The sequence below is a fragment of the Castor canadensis genome, chromosome 5 (assembly GCF_047511655.1).
Source record: "Castor canadensis chromosome 5, mCasCan1.hap1v2, whole genome shotgun sequence".
NCBI classification, from domain to species: domain Eukaryota; kingdom Metazoa; phylum Chordata; class Mammalia; order Rodentia; family Castoridae; genus Castor; species Castor canadensis.
In genome coordinates, this window is record NC_133390.1 from 54397327 (window position 1) to 54411926 (window position 14600).

Sequence of the window (14600 nt, forward strand, 5' to 3'; positions counted from 1 at the left end):
TGGCCTCGGCTCTCTGGCTCAAGTTTGGGCAGCCAGCAGGAACATTGAGTAAATCTCCAGGAACTTTGGGGGAAGCCAGGGTTGGGGCTGCAAGAGCCCGCGGGCAAGAGTCGTCCCAATCTCTCTCTCTCCCCTTGTCTCCTCGGCTCCCGACTAGGTGGCGGGCTCTTGACCTCTGACAATCCTTCTGGTCTCTGGGTATCAAAGTCCACGTCACTGCGCCCCGGGCAGTTTTCCTTTCGTTTAGCTCTGGACTGAAATAACTATCCCACACTTTTTTCGTGATAAATCCCTTGGTAACTTCTTCTTGGCATGAGGTGAAGAAGAGATGGGAAAGGTAGTGGGAAAAGGAAGGACTTTGATCATCCCCTTTAAAAAACCGAATGCTTCGACCGTAGTTCCATTGTCTGGGTGGGCGGCGAGTGTAGGGTGACGCCAGGCAAATAACGCAGGAGAAATGGAATTAGCAGCTAGGTTGGGAGACCCTAGAGAGGGGTTTGTGGATTTTCAGAACCTGCCATAGAGCCTTGGTTCTCAGTTTTGTACTAAGCCTTAGAAGAAAAAAAAAAAGGCAAAATTCCCAACGGCTAAAATATTTCCCGGGGAATCCCTTTCCTCACCCTTGGGGACGTCCCCTGGCCCTGACAGCCTCAGGCCTGCCGGGCTACTGACACGAGGTAGTGCTACCCCGGCATTCTGCGCGCTCAGTCACTTGATTGAGCAGCAGGTTCATTTCCTCGCCAGACTTGAGGATTTTTTTCCTTTGAAGTTTTGATTTCCATCTCTTCATAGATAGTTGCCCGTCAAACTACTTCCTGATATTTTGGCGTCTGCATGTTTTTTCCCCCCTCTCTCTTTCGTTTTTAATCAAAGAAAAAAAAAACCCTTACTTTCTTTTCGCATCTTTTATTCCTGTACATCTCTTAAATTGACAAGCCGAAGCCACAGAAGAGGTTCTGGAGCTCTCCCAGGAGGGAGAGAGAGCTCTGAAGTGCTTGTGAGCTGCTAAGGATGGGCTGCTGTGTATGGGGGAGGGTAGGGGGATGGGGTCCCTTCTCCAGATCTCTTTATTAAAGTTACATTTCTGGGTGACTAATGAGCTCACCTGCTGTTTCTAAGGCTGAGAAAGGCAAACCTCAGGTTCTGGGGCGGGGACCATAAAACCAGGGTTGAAAGGAGTTTAAAGCAGGCAGGGCAGGGTGAAGACACTGGGGAGGAGGAGTTGGGGAAAACCCTGTGGGGTATGGCTCCCTGTGGATTTCACTTTTTCATTATCCCTGAGTCTGATGGGGGAAGAAGGACGCTATGGATCCGGGGGGAGATTCAAGAAGGGAGAACAAGAGTGATAATAGCTTATGAAATGTAAAGAGCCACACGCCCACAGTTGGTGTTCTGTTTAACCCTCTCGTGACTTTGAAGGTGTAATACCACTTACGTCCTCACCCCCAGATCACACGCCCGGTTTCGCTTCTCGTGCGGTCGCGCTGGAATTTATTTTCAGTTGGTCACGTCGGAGAACAGGTTTTCCCTCACATTTAACTGCCCAAAGGGGAGAGGTTCCGCTTTTTAGACCTTGTTCTTGTGGCGCTGCGGGCTCTCCTGTCCAGGGTCGCGTGTCCAAGACCGCCCGAGCTGCGCGCTTTCGGCGAGCGGGAAACGCTTTCGTCCAGCCACCAACCACTTCTGATCTGGGGGTCGGATGCCACAAACCCTCAGATTCTGGGTTTCCCCCTGAATTACCAGGCTGGCACTGCGCAGACTTCCTGGCTCAGTGGCGGTGTGCTTTAGAAGGAACGATTATGGCACTGAAGGCGCTGTGTCTCCACTCGTGGCTCGAGTCCTGGGCGGCAAGTGCGGCGCCTTTGGAGCCTTCTGCATAGCGGAGCCGGATAGGGGTGCGGTACCAATGGCTGGCTTTATCCATGGGGCTCACTTCCCTGACTGCCTCCCTTCATTTCCGGAGCAGTTTTAATAGTGTGTATCCAGGAGCCGAGGAAAAACCTCGAGTTGGTGAAGCACCTTCTGCAGTTCTTTTGGCCCGCGGCGGCTACAGCAGACACTGATGTATTTTAGGCATGCAGTGTTTGGGATAGAGGTAGAGAATCTGTATCAACCATAAAACCTGAACATGTGGATAAAGGCAATGAGGAGTGTGCTCTGCAGCTCAGGTAGCGGTATTATTATTCTTGTAGAAAGAGCGTCAGCCTGTGGTGACATTTTGTATTGCTTTAAGAAGGCTTTCCTTGATTATTTACAAGGAGGTGGGTCCTTGCAGTTAACTGTTTCTTCACTGAGGTCATCTGTGCGCACCCTTCTCTGGGATTTTTCTTCACTCTTTACGGAATTAAGGTTCATTTCAAGGCATAGCTACATAAAGCTGTTTTCAGTGTGGTAGAGTGCTCAGGGTACATCACTTTATCTCAGTAGGCCTTGGGAAACGCAGCAACTGAATGTGGTTTCAGACTACTCATGAGGCACTATTAAGATTTATTAATTTAAAACCTACAAACTACTTAGTAGCCAATATATATTGCTGTTTCTTTGATTTATTTAATCCAGTAGCAATTTACAATTTAATGGAGTACTACTTGCAGTAAATTGCTTTTCTGGGCTTGGCTCAGGACCATCTACCTTCAGGCACTTGAGCAAGTCATTTAACCTCTTTGGGCTTCAGCTTCCTCAGGCATAAAGTAAAAGAGTGGACTAAGAGTCTAGTCTCTGAGTCTTCTTTGAACTCAGACACTCTTCATGTCTGTTAGCTAAAGTAAAACTCCTATTTGGACAGGCACAGTGATTTTCAAATAGTGTTTTTCTAATGGTATCATTCTGGACAAAATTCATTTAAATTTTGTTACTAGAAAAGAGCCAATGTACCCCAATTGTTAATTTTCTGTCTCCTATTTTAATAAATTCATTATAGTGTTTTATACTTACTCTTCCAAGCCTGACTAATGCTACTAAAAAAAATATGATGGAAGCAAATGGTCTTACATTCTCCTGGGAAAAGCAATTTCAAAAGTGGAAAAGGCCTGTAGGTCTCAGAAAGCCCAGCTGGTGTAACCTATCTCTCCTGCAGAGTCCACAGTGTGATACAAATGCTTGTTGGTGCTAAAGTATTCACATGGCAAGCCTCCTATGAGCACCCAAAAGCTGTTGATACAGTATAGAAGGGAACAGGAAATACTAAAGCATTCCTGCTGAAATTCAAAATATTTTGCAATACTAGACTCAAAACTTTTTCTGACTTTTTAGAAAACTCAAGCTATCTTATCTTTTATAATAGAAATTCAAATGAGAATGCATGTCTACTGTTGACTTATTCGGAAGTGGAAAACCAATAAAAATTCACTTTAATGGTCTTAGGTCTTATCAGAATACTCTTTATAGTGAAGTTACTACTCATGTGTTCAGTTTTTAGCCATGCCATCCAAGAATGTTGCAACCTTAGAGAGTTATTTTTCTGTTTATTTTTATTTTGCATTTGTAAAATTTTCTCTCTGTGTAATGCATGGTTCTGACAGTAGCAAGGCTAGTAATTCCTTTGAGCAGCATTTTGAAAATTTTTAGATATATTAAGACTCTTATTATAATTAAAGAACAACACCCTTTAATTATTCCACATAATGATCACTTTGATAATTTCATTAAGAGCATTGTGAAGTATTTCTTTTCATTCTTTTTTCTTTCTTTTTTCCATCCTCAAATTTCAATGCCATTAAACGTGGAGTTTTGTAAAGCTGAGCACTATCTGAGTTCTTGGCATTAGTTGGTGTATAATAGCAGCATTTTTAAAGTTCGTATTTTAAATGCTTCATAATCATCATGTTTTTTATTCCCAGACACGCCTTGTTCTGTTCTGGCCATTTATTTGGTATAAAACAGCATCAAAGAGTTCTAGCTCCCTAAAGCCATAAACTCAAGTAGACACATGCAATTTATATCCCCAATAAGCAAGAGAGCTACACAGGTGCAGCTATGGTAGAAGAGAATCTCTGTGTATGCACAGAATTTAAATTCAGTTCCTCTCAAAGTGTTAATTTTGTTTTTCATTATTTTTCACAAGGCCTATCTAATTTCTGATACATGTTTGTGACATCTGAAGAATGAACTAATTCATTGGAATATTAAGGAATTTTTCTTGGGAGTAGTGGGAGATAAATTCATATTTATTTAATTACCACCACTGGATTTCAACTCATTTCATTTTCAGTAAAAAATGAGAATATCAGAAAAATGTTATTTATACTTTTAATTATTTTTATTAGAACAGAATTTTCCCTATGGAGAAAAAAATTTTAAAAATAAACATTCTATATTTAAGAAGGGGATGTTATATGCTATTTGACAAGGTTAAAATATTATTCTTATAGTATATGAAGTATCATATTTTTGGAGTTATGAATATTTTCATTCAGCTACTTCTTTGTTTAAATGGCAAAATTCATATTCTTTTTCCCCTTTATCATTGAATGGAATACCGTATATATTTCAGAAAGAACTAGTTCCAAATGTGCTGTGGTGTTCAGTAATGGTTTTATGGTAACCTATTATCATAACCCATTATTGTAGTGTATGTTCCAAGAATGAAATTAGCTTTTAATGTTTCCTCTTATTTATCCAGTCAGTTCTCAATTACCCATTCCATTGAAGGGGAAATCAGAGTTGTGCATATTCCAAAATAGCTCCTAATCAAAGGATTACCTAATCTGACTTTGAGTTCAGTCCTTCATTAACTTGCCTTATCTGATCATCTAAAAACTCATAGTATTTTAACATAATGAAACTAAATTGTGGAAGAATAGATTAATAAGAAATTAGAAAGCTCTCTAACTTTTTCTTTTATTTTTCTTCTTTTTCTTTTTCTTTTTCTTCTTCTTTTCTCTCTTTCTCTTTCTCTGCCAAAGTAAATCTAAAAACACCTGTGAGCTGAAGGTCAATTTTTGTAATTTTGAAAATGGTAGAAATACCATTGATGTGCACAAGGGAAAGACCCTATGGCCATGGCAATTGGAAGAGCCGTCTCTTCTATCAAGACTCGTTTAAATGTTTAGTTCTAAAAAGCCACACTTTCAACTCTTAAGAAGATTTTGTCCTTACTTAAGGACCATTTTCTTAAACAAGATTATTTCATAGCTTTACATGAATTTCTTTTCATGGTATGAGTTGACTTGACAGCTAAGTAGATTGATTCCCCAGTCTATTCACATACTTGCTTTTAGGGGAAAAAAAATGCTACTTTCTGTGGATTATGAGGTCACTGCAGACCATGGAAAACAGTAATATCAAGTCCATAAATACTAGGGGAAGATTGAAAATTGAATTAAAATGAATTTTAAATTACTGTATTTTGATGATGTCAGCAGAGAAGTTAGCCAAATGTGTAGATTAAGATAGCACTCCAATTCAACATTTTCTTGGGATAAATAACAAAGATATTCCCACCTCAGAAGGTGATATAAATAGTTTTTCCCAGTACTAAAAATTGAACCCAGGGCCTTACACATGCTTGGTAAGCACTGTACCATTGAGCTACATATCCAGTTTGATGTAGAGACTCTAGGCTATCTCATTAGAATAATGAATAAAAATAACTTTGTAGTACTTTTTGCTTTGGGGACAAAATTGACTTTATAAGGTGGATAATGACTGAAGAGTAACCTTTCTTTTTTTTCTGTGCTTGTTTCTACTGTACCCTCTGCCGCATTGTATTATAATATTGGTTATTTTTTTCTTTTCCATCGACCATGAACTTTTGCAATGTCAAATATTATCTTTATCAGTATATCCTTCATTTCTGTAAAGAACTTGACACTCAGACACTACTTCACTTTTTTTCCTTTGAATTAAGTAGAACTAATGCATATATAAAGAACTATGTGGCAGTACCTTCCTTTCATGGACTACCAAATTTTTTTTCCCAAAGAACTCAGGAATTAAGTCTATAATATTGCTCTCTGAGAAATAAGTTGGAAATTGCAACCATCGTGAAAGAACAGGCATATGCAAAAGTATCTTAGTGGAAAGACATCAAGACATGATTTTACTTTAACAGAATATTAATGGAAAAAAACAAAACAAAACAGAACATGCATATTAGTAAGGGACCTGTGGTTAAGAATGGAAAAGGATTTGATTACTAGGGACATCATAGAAAGAACAGCTGTTGACCAAATGTGGTTAAGGGAGGTACTTAAACATGTGAACACTTTTCTTGTGGTGAAAGTGGCCCCTCTGAGTAGAAGACACAGCTCCTGCAACCCCCTTAGCAGGTACTGCTTTTCTGTACAGATAGAACTCATTATAAGAGCCCAATGCTTTAATATTCAAATAATACAATGAATGTCTTCATGGTCACTAAGAAATCGTCTAATTATAATGGAACTTCTTGTTAGAGCTAATTTACATGGAGAGGGCACATTATTTAGACTATTGTGAGTATTATATTCCCTTGACACCAATTGCTTTAACATAAACCAATAAGCTGGTTTATGAGTTTGTTGAGTGAGAGTTCATCCTGGAAAGACAGAAAACTTTTGGAAAGCATCCCAAAAGGTTTCTGAGCTTTGGAGACTAAAGGCTGTACATTAAATCACAGAAAATTCATCCTGTGAACCCTTTTAAGCTAGATGTTCTCCAGGCAACATCAACCGTCTCACCTGTTGTAAACATTTATGGTTATTTATTATCTTTTGGTGCTATTGGGATTAATAAGTACATTATTAACATGGTGTCCATACATCCAGATATCACCAACACAGATGGTCCTACTGTATGCCTGATGTTCTGATGCCGCTATTAACGCCTTTGTCTTCAAAAGTGAAGTTTGGATGACAAATTATGTAGTCACCATACATTATAATTTGAATGTTGAATATCCCCCTTAAAAGACTGTGTTTTAAAGGTTTGGGCCCCGGGGTGGCTCTATTGGAAGGTGGTGGGACCTTAGATAGGTGAATCCTAGTGGGAGGTCCTTAGATCATATAGGAAATGGATCTGAGGGGATTGCCAGACCACCCCTTCCTCTTCCTCAATGCTCCTGCCCCATGATGTTCTGCCATGTGCTTCCTCCATGATGGCCTTCTCACCAACGTTCCAAAATAATGGCGCCAACTGATTGTGGACTGGTGCCTCCAAAACTGTTATCCTAAAGTAAGCCTTGAGATAATTAAATTGTCTCAATTATTGTCATTATTGTGACAGAAAACTAACACACATAATTATTAGTAATGTTCCCTTCTTTGTGTATGTCTTAAACTACTTAACTATAAGAAATGCATTCCTCATCCTGAAAAAGTGCGTATTTTTAACCTTTTAAAGTTTAAATGTCAGCTGTAGTGAAATATCACAAAAGGATTACGTGTCTGTTTTCTGTGAAGTATAAGAAAGACAGGATTAGAGCCTATAGCTCCAGAATGTTATAGTAGGTTTGCCTTTCTCTTCTAGATCCTTGAGCCAAAAAAAATATATTGACCTGGGAAGAGACTAATGTGCTGTCCTGTAAAAATACTGTTTCTTACTATTACAATCTTAACCTCCTGTGAAATAAAATAATGCAAAGTTCTGTGTGTGGGTGAGACAGAGAGAAACAGAGATAAAAAGAGAGTTCCATGATTTGCTATGGAAGCTGAATTGACCCGAGTTGTCAAGGGATTACAAGTGTTTGAAATTCACCTGCGAGCTACTCTAAGCTATGGAGTATTTACACAAAGCTTATTTCATTCTGAACATGAAATCCTTTTATAAAAAATTGTGTAACTCCCAATCTATTATTCTTCTATGAAGTTTCTCAATAGCTATCAATTTGAATTTTAATAAAAGTTTCAGAGAAGTCTATAAAGTTAATGAAAGCCCTAAGTCCTTCTGTACAGGTAAGCTTCTCTTATACCAAACAAAAATGGTGGTGTGTCTGGGGACAGCGAACAGTATGGGTAGGACAGTTGGTGCTAAGTTTAGTCAGCTACCTCAGTGTCTCAGGTGTTCTGAAATTACCCTAAATGGATGGAGTATGGGAAATTGAGAGGGTATTGTCTAAGCACATAGGTAAAAGATACCATAGGCTTTTTTTTTTTTATCCTTGATAGGACTGAATGAAAGGAGAGGACCTTGGCCTCTACAGCTAAAACTCTGGTCACTATATATCCAAGAATTTTCCTTAATCTGGCTATGGAATTCATCTTCCTCTAAATCAAGCAAAAATATAAGAAGTCTAGCTGCTGTTCCAAATGTTTTTTATAATTTGTTTTTATTATTGCTGCACTGGGGATACATTGTGACATTTACAAATTTCTTACAATATGTCAGTTGAATTCACCCCCTCCATCATTCTCCTTTATCCCCTCTCTCCCAATTCCTGGAATAGTTTCAACAGGTCTCATTTTTACTTTAACATAAATGGATGCAGAATATTTTCACCACATTCACCCTCCTAACCCTTTTCTTATATCCTCTCCCCTCCTACTGGTACCCACCCACTAGAGAGGATCTATTTTGCCTCCCCGTTCTCTGTTTTTTTTCCTTTAAAAAGACATTTTTGTTTGTCTAAGATAAATATACAGGGTATTTCATTATGACATTTCCATGTATATATGTATTGTAACCTGAATTAGAGCAAACCCTCTATTTTTGCTCTTTCTACCTTAGTCCCCTTATTATGATTTCACCAGGTTTAAACATTCTATATTTATTCTTGTGTAGGAAGTGCATCACCCTATTCACCTTCTTAACTTCCTTCTTTTACCCTCCTTCATGCAACCTGTTTTTCATACTATTACTTGTACTTGTATTTGTATTAGTATCTCATACATTCCACATATGAGAGAAAACATACATACTTTGGTTTTCTGAGCCTGGCTAACTTCACTTAAGATAATGTTCTCCAGTTCTATCTATTTACCTGCAAATGACAGAATTTCTTTCTTCTTTATGGCTGAATAAAATTCCATTGTATATAAATACATTTTGTTAATCCATTCATCAGTAGTGGGGCATCTTGGCCTTTACATTAGCTTAGCTATTGTGAATAGTGCTGCAATAAGCAGCTTATTGTAGGTAAGCATAGGTGTTCAGGTGCTTTTATTGTAACCTGACTTATATTCCTAAGAGTGGTAATGATTGCTGTATAATAAAACACCCCAAAATATAGTAACTTAAAACAGCAAAAATACAGTAACTTAAATGTATATTTAGTTCATTATTCACAGGTTATTGATCAAATCTGAACTTGTTTTTTTCTTAGTTTTGCACAGATGTCTTCATTCTATGGAAGGGTGCTGTGGGTCAGCCTTGGAAGCTCTGCTTCTGAAGTGGGCTGGCTCCTGTCCAGGAAAAAGGGGCTCTCTTCCATGGTATTTCATTCTCTGAATGTCTTGCCGAGGCCCGTTTTCTTGAGAGAAACAGAGTCCTGAAAGTCTTTCATGCCTGAAAGAGGCATGAAAGTCTCCTTAAGACTGAGCTTCAGAACTGTCTCCCATCACTCTTGCCACATTCTATTGGTAAAGACAAGTCACAAATTCAAGAATGGAGAACTAATCTTCACTTACTGTGGAAGGAGCTAAAAGGTCACTTTGCAAATGGTATAGACAAAGTTTAGACAGGGAGAATTAAGACTTATTTGCTATCAATCTACTTCTCAAAATAATAGTAAGATATGCGACAACAGCCAGGACTCTAACTGCAGATCTTAGCTCAACATTCACAGTCTACACTCTCCTCTTCTTTAATCGTGAGCAAAAGTATGACTTATTGGAGAGGTTCAAGTGGTATCAATAGAAACAATATGTCTTACTGTTAAAACCATAACATATTATGATATGAAATTATGGAAAGTTCAGTTGGAGTGTAAAAGTGTGAGAAAGAGAGAGAAAGTTATTCATGGTCATAAGCTAAAATGCACAAGAGAAGCTGTTGGATAAACAAGATCTTAAATACTCATCTTCTTCAGTCTCCAATTTAGGAACTGAGGTACATGAGGTATAGATTAAGAGATTATGCAAAACTCAATAGCAAATTAACACAGTTCTTTGAGACAACAATTTTAGTTTCACTTGTGCCTAGATTCATAGATTAAAGGTTTTGGAGCTGTAACAAAATTTAAAAGTACTTACCTCCTTGCTTAAGGTCACATATCTGGCCAATCCCAAACTAAAACTCATGTAAATTGACCCTTCAGCATATATAATGGCATTCAACAAATATTAATTGAGTGCTCACGATGTGGAAAAACTGCTTGAAGATAAGGAAGTAAACATATTATGTACACTATTTTGCACTTTTCCTTTTATATTTAGCATTGCATTTGCAAAAATAAGAAGAAATTGTCTCATATCAGCACATATGCTGTACTTCATTTTTTAAAATGGTGCATTGATCTTATTGTACCACCATGATTAACCATTTTGCCAGTCTTTGGAAATACAGAATATTTCCATCTCTTATTATTGGAAATAAATACAACAGTGAACATCCTAATAGATGTTACTGTTCATATGAACAATTGTGTTGGAAGGAAAATATCTTGGAAGTGAAGATGTTGAATCAAATAATATATGCTTTTAATTTAGAAAGAAATTCTAAAATTATAGTTGAAACAACATACACTTTTAAAAAATCCCAAGAAAAGTATGTGGAAATGACACTTCCTTATACTTGCTTGACAACTCTATACTACTAATATATTTTTAACTGTAGTAATAGTTTGGTTTTTATTTATTTAAACATCAGAAAAATTAGTTATAGGCATACATATTCATATATTAAGCAAAGCTACAGATATATTGGCACTTAGCTTTATTATTTATGAGATGGGACCAAGAATGTATATAAGAAATCTGTTTGGCATGAATTTTTATCATTGCTCTTTACATACATCTTTATACATAATTATACGTGATATTTCCTTCCATTTTGTAAGATTTATAATTTGAAATCAGATTGGCTACTCTGAAAGATTAGATTAAGAGGCAATCAAATGTGAGCCTTAAGAGTATTTGATACTGGCTTTCATTATACAAGTGGGATCCAAATATTTGTGTTTGTTCATTGTAAATGCAGTATATATTGTGTTGGTGGTCTAACTAATGCCATTTTGTAAAGTCTGTATAATAGGTCTTATTACATAACCCAATTATTTTTAAGTAAATCATATTTTGAACAATTTTTCAAACAGCTTTGTTGGAATGGACTCATCAAAATCCTTTCAAGATGAAAAATACCATTCTTTACAAGTATTTTTAAAAAGTCAGTGTTATATTAGTAAATACATTTCACCTTTTAAATGTTGTACCTATTATAGAAAGTAAGAGTAAAGTCTACTTTTATAGCTACTTTTATATAGAAACACCAAGGCAACAGGAACATGGAGAATTTTCTACAAGTATACACTGAGATTATTAAAACAAATCAACAAATATTCAAAATGGAGTCAATGTTAGTACGCATATACTGAGTTCCATGAATAAGCAGTTTCTGCCTGGCCTTTCGTTTTAAATATTCAGATTTGTGACATGCATATTTTATTCTACAAGCATTCTTTCTACCTTGTGATAGGTATAGAATTTTTTAGAAAGAATGTTTATTGTGGTTATGAGACAAGTTTTGTATTTTTGCAGAGATAGGTATGACTCTAAATGTGAATACTTTTGATATTAGATCTTGGAGTAAAGTGGAGTATATATTTTCATTTACCCTGCTATATAAATTGCCTACTGTACTCACCTTCTATGGATGCTAATCTAGTTCTCAATAGTTTCTTTGAGAAATGCCTGTTTAGTGCACGATTAAATTACATTTCGTATTATATTAGAATGCAAATACATATCTGTTTATTCAAACAAACCCTGGATCAGTTGTTTTCCTCTTTGCTAATAAGAAATGTCTCCTCTCTAGAAGAAATGGTAAAACAGTAAAAAAGAGTAGAGACTCATGATATGGTTTGGAGGTTATTATGTTGTAGAATCCATCCAAAATATTCAGTTAGGAAGGATTTGAACTGTTTGAGTACTGGTTTCTTAAAAACAATATGGTTTAACATGTGGTATTTAAAAAATTCTATGCTTAATTTTTACAGATGGCAATGCTCACAGATTCCAGACTGAATGAGCTCAAGAGCCTGGGCTGTGGATCAGAGCATTTGCTTACTTTCTAGAATCTGTCTCTGCTTTCTTATTTGTAAATTAAAAATAACAATTGTCAAGTTTATATGCATATTCAGAAAGGTTATGAGTATATATTACTGTCTGTGTGTTTGGCTCACAGTAGACTTCCAAACCATTAATTATTAAGAATCACATTTTCAATAACCATAACATTATATTAATATTGGCTTATTCACTTCAGAAAAACTTTTGAAGTACTTCATTTTTACTAATTAAAAGATACAATTCAGTTATATCAGAATACAATTTAGATTTCTATAACAAAATTGGAAGGCATATTTTACTGTTCCAAAGATTGTCATTGTCATACAACATTTTCGGTTTTTCAACTCAGTGAAAAATCTGTATGTATCTGGCTGAGGCTTTAGATCCTCAGAGTGCTTGTTTAGCATGTGTAAAGTCTCAGGTTCAACTCCCAGCACCACACACAAAAAGATTTTATCAACTCAGGAAAATCAAGAAAACCACAAGTAGAAAATTGTAGATTTAAGCTGTATTTTCTCCCAAACAAAAAAAATCATTATGAATAAAAGAAAACATGTTCTAAAATTATAGGAAGTGTGCCATTTGAAGCATTATAACTAGAAATTGATAAATTGTATACACATTCCTATAATTTGAAAATCTAGAAAAGAAAAATTTCCAAATATTGTACTACAGTCTCACAATAATGAAATTATGATTTAAATGCAAGTCACATTTTCTCAAGTATGATTCAATAGAGGGAGCTCCACTACTTTCCTTGTGGTAACATTGTAAGGTGCTTTCACTTATTAAAATTTTCTAGTGATTTCTTAATTTTAATAGTGAAAGTTATTTAAAACCTAAATTTCAATATTGAAGATATTTTAGAAATTGAACACTATCCTCCTCTTATCCATGGGAATCAAAAACTGCTTTACAGTCAATTTATATTTTAAACCCTAGTTCTGGTTTTTTGTTTTTTTTTTTTTGTGGTAATGGTTGCCCCTCTTTCTTATTTTCTCAAATATGTACCTATATTTTCACTCTAAGTTGAGCTCTATTGTGATATCTCTTTCTACTTTATCTTTAATTTGGTTGTGATTAAAGAGGTTGCTGGAATTTTTGCACAAAACCTAGAATTTTTATCATAAATATACTAAAACAATCTAAAACTTTAAGTAATTTCAGATTTGTGATATTTCTTAAGATGTTCCTGTGTATGGAAGTTACCGTCCACCCTGTGATGCTGGCAATTCCTTTATCCTTTATGAGATTTACAGTTGTCACAGAAATATTGTGCCATATGATTTCTTCCTACTGCAAAGCTCTGAGTCAAAAGTCCACTGTGATTTAGAGAATGAATATGCACTAATGATTGTATAACTTTGAATTAATGGTAAGCAATAATTTGACATGAAAGCTAATTAAGAAAATAATCTTGACTTTATGATCTTCATTTTTAAGTTCAAACTAGAAAATGATTTTAATGAGTTCCATAGAAAATTGCATAATCCTACATATTAGACTTCCAAATTTATAACTAACATGCTATTAGTTAAAAAAATCACCCCGTTCTTTGGCATACTTAATAACCACCAGCAGAAACAGCTTTTAAATATTTCCAGTTGAAATTAGACTGTTATCCTGACAACTGTAAGAAAGCAGACTGGGGATTGAGGTCTGTTGTTTTAGTCTTCACAGGTTTAAGATTCATGAAAGTATGTGCTTGTTTCATTGTGTTTACTTCTCATTGTAAGTTGGAGTTGAAGCTGTGGCTTCTACAGCCTAATTACGCAGTGAAGTCTGTGTCTCCACTACCTATGTTTGTAAGTGACAATTTGCTGAGCCCCTCTAATTCATGCCATGAGAACAGTAGTAGTTCCTATTGCAAGGAGGATAGTAAGTAGTAGGCCTGTTGGGAAAGTTAATGAATTCATACACATACAACTCATCAAAACTGCAGTTGTCAAATACATATGCCTCAATAAATTTGAGTATTATTCAAGTATTTAATATAAGTTAATCTTTCCCCAAAAATATGATTATACAACTGACTTGCTCCCATAGGTACATAAAGAAGAAAGTCCACAGGTTGTTCAAAATTATAAAATTGCCAGCCATACCTCCTTCTCACTTTTTTATCCACTCCAAAAAGGGACTATGAAGGAGAGTGATGTCATACTATTTATTAAAAACAAATAAGTCATTTACAAACTCTAAGGCATTTACCATTAATTATTAGTATCATATTCATTATGATAATTCCTTTCTGATAATGAAACACCATTGCAATTCTGAGGTTGAAATCAAAACTTTAAAATAAGTTTAAAGTTAGTTCACAGTGTTTGACGTCAATTGTTTTAGGTCATTAATGTAAGTAGGCCAGAGGTAACTTAGGAATATAAAAATGTCTGGGCTTAAAAGACAGACTTGAGCAGATTCTTGTAGATTAAAATAGAGCACGATGACCATAATAAGAAAAGG

At 35.9% G+C, this 14600-nt stretch overlaps 1 protein-coding gene across 3 annotated transcripts in view; it reads left to right on the top strand.

The window, feature by feature from the left end:
- Alcam (activated leukocyte cell adhesion molecule) overlaps positions 1-14600 on the top strand; it is a 178358-nt gene that overhangs the window by 920 nt on the left and 162838 nt on the right. Inside the window, exon 1 of one of the 3 annotated variants that reach the window (XM_074073037.1) lies at positions 1156-2168. The exons of the other annotated variants lie outside the window; for them this stretch is intronic. Within the exon in view, the coding sequence (XP_073929138.1) occupies positions 2129-2168 (40 nt within the window). The 5' untranslated portion in view covers positions 1156-2128. Of the gene's footprint in view, positions 1-1155; positions 2169-14600 lie in introns of those variants that run through there. 3 annotated transcript variants of the gene reach the window in all.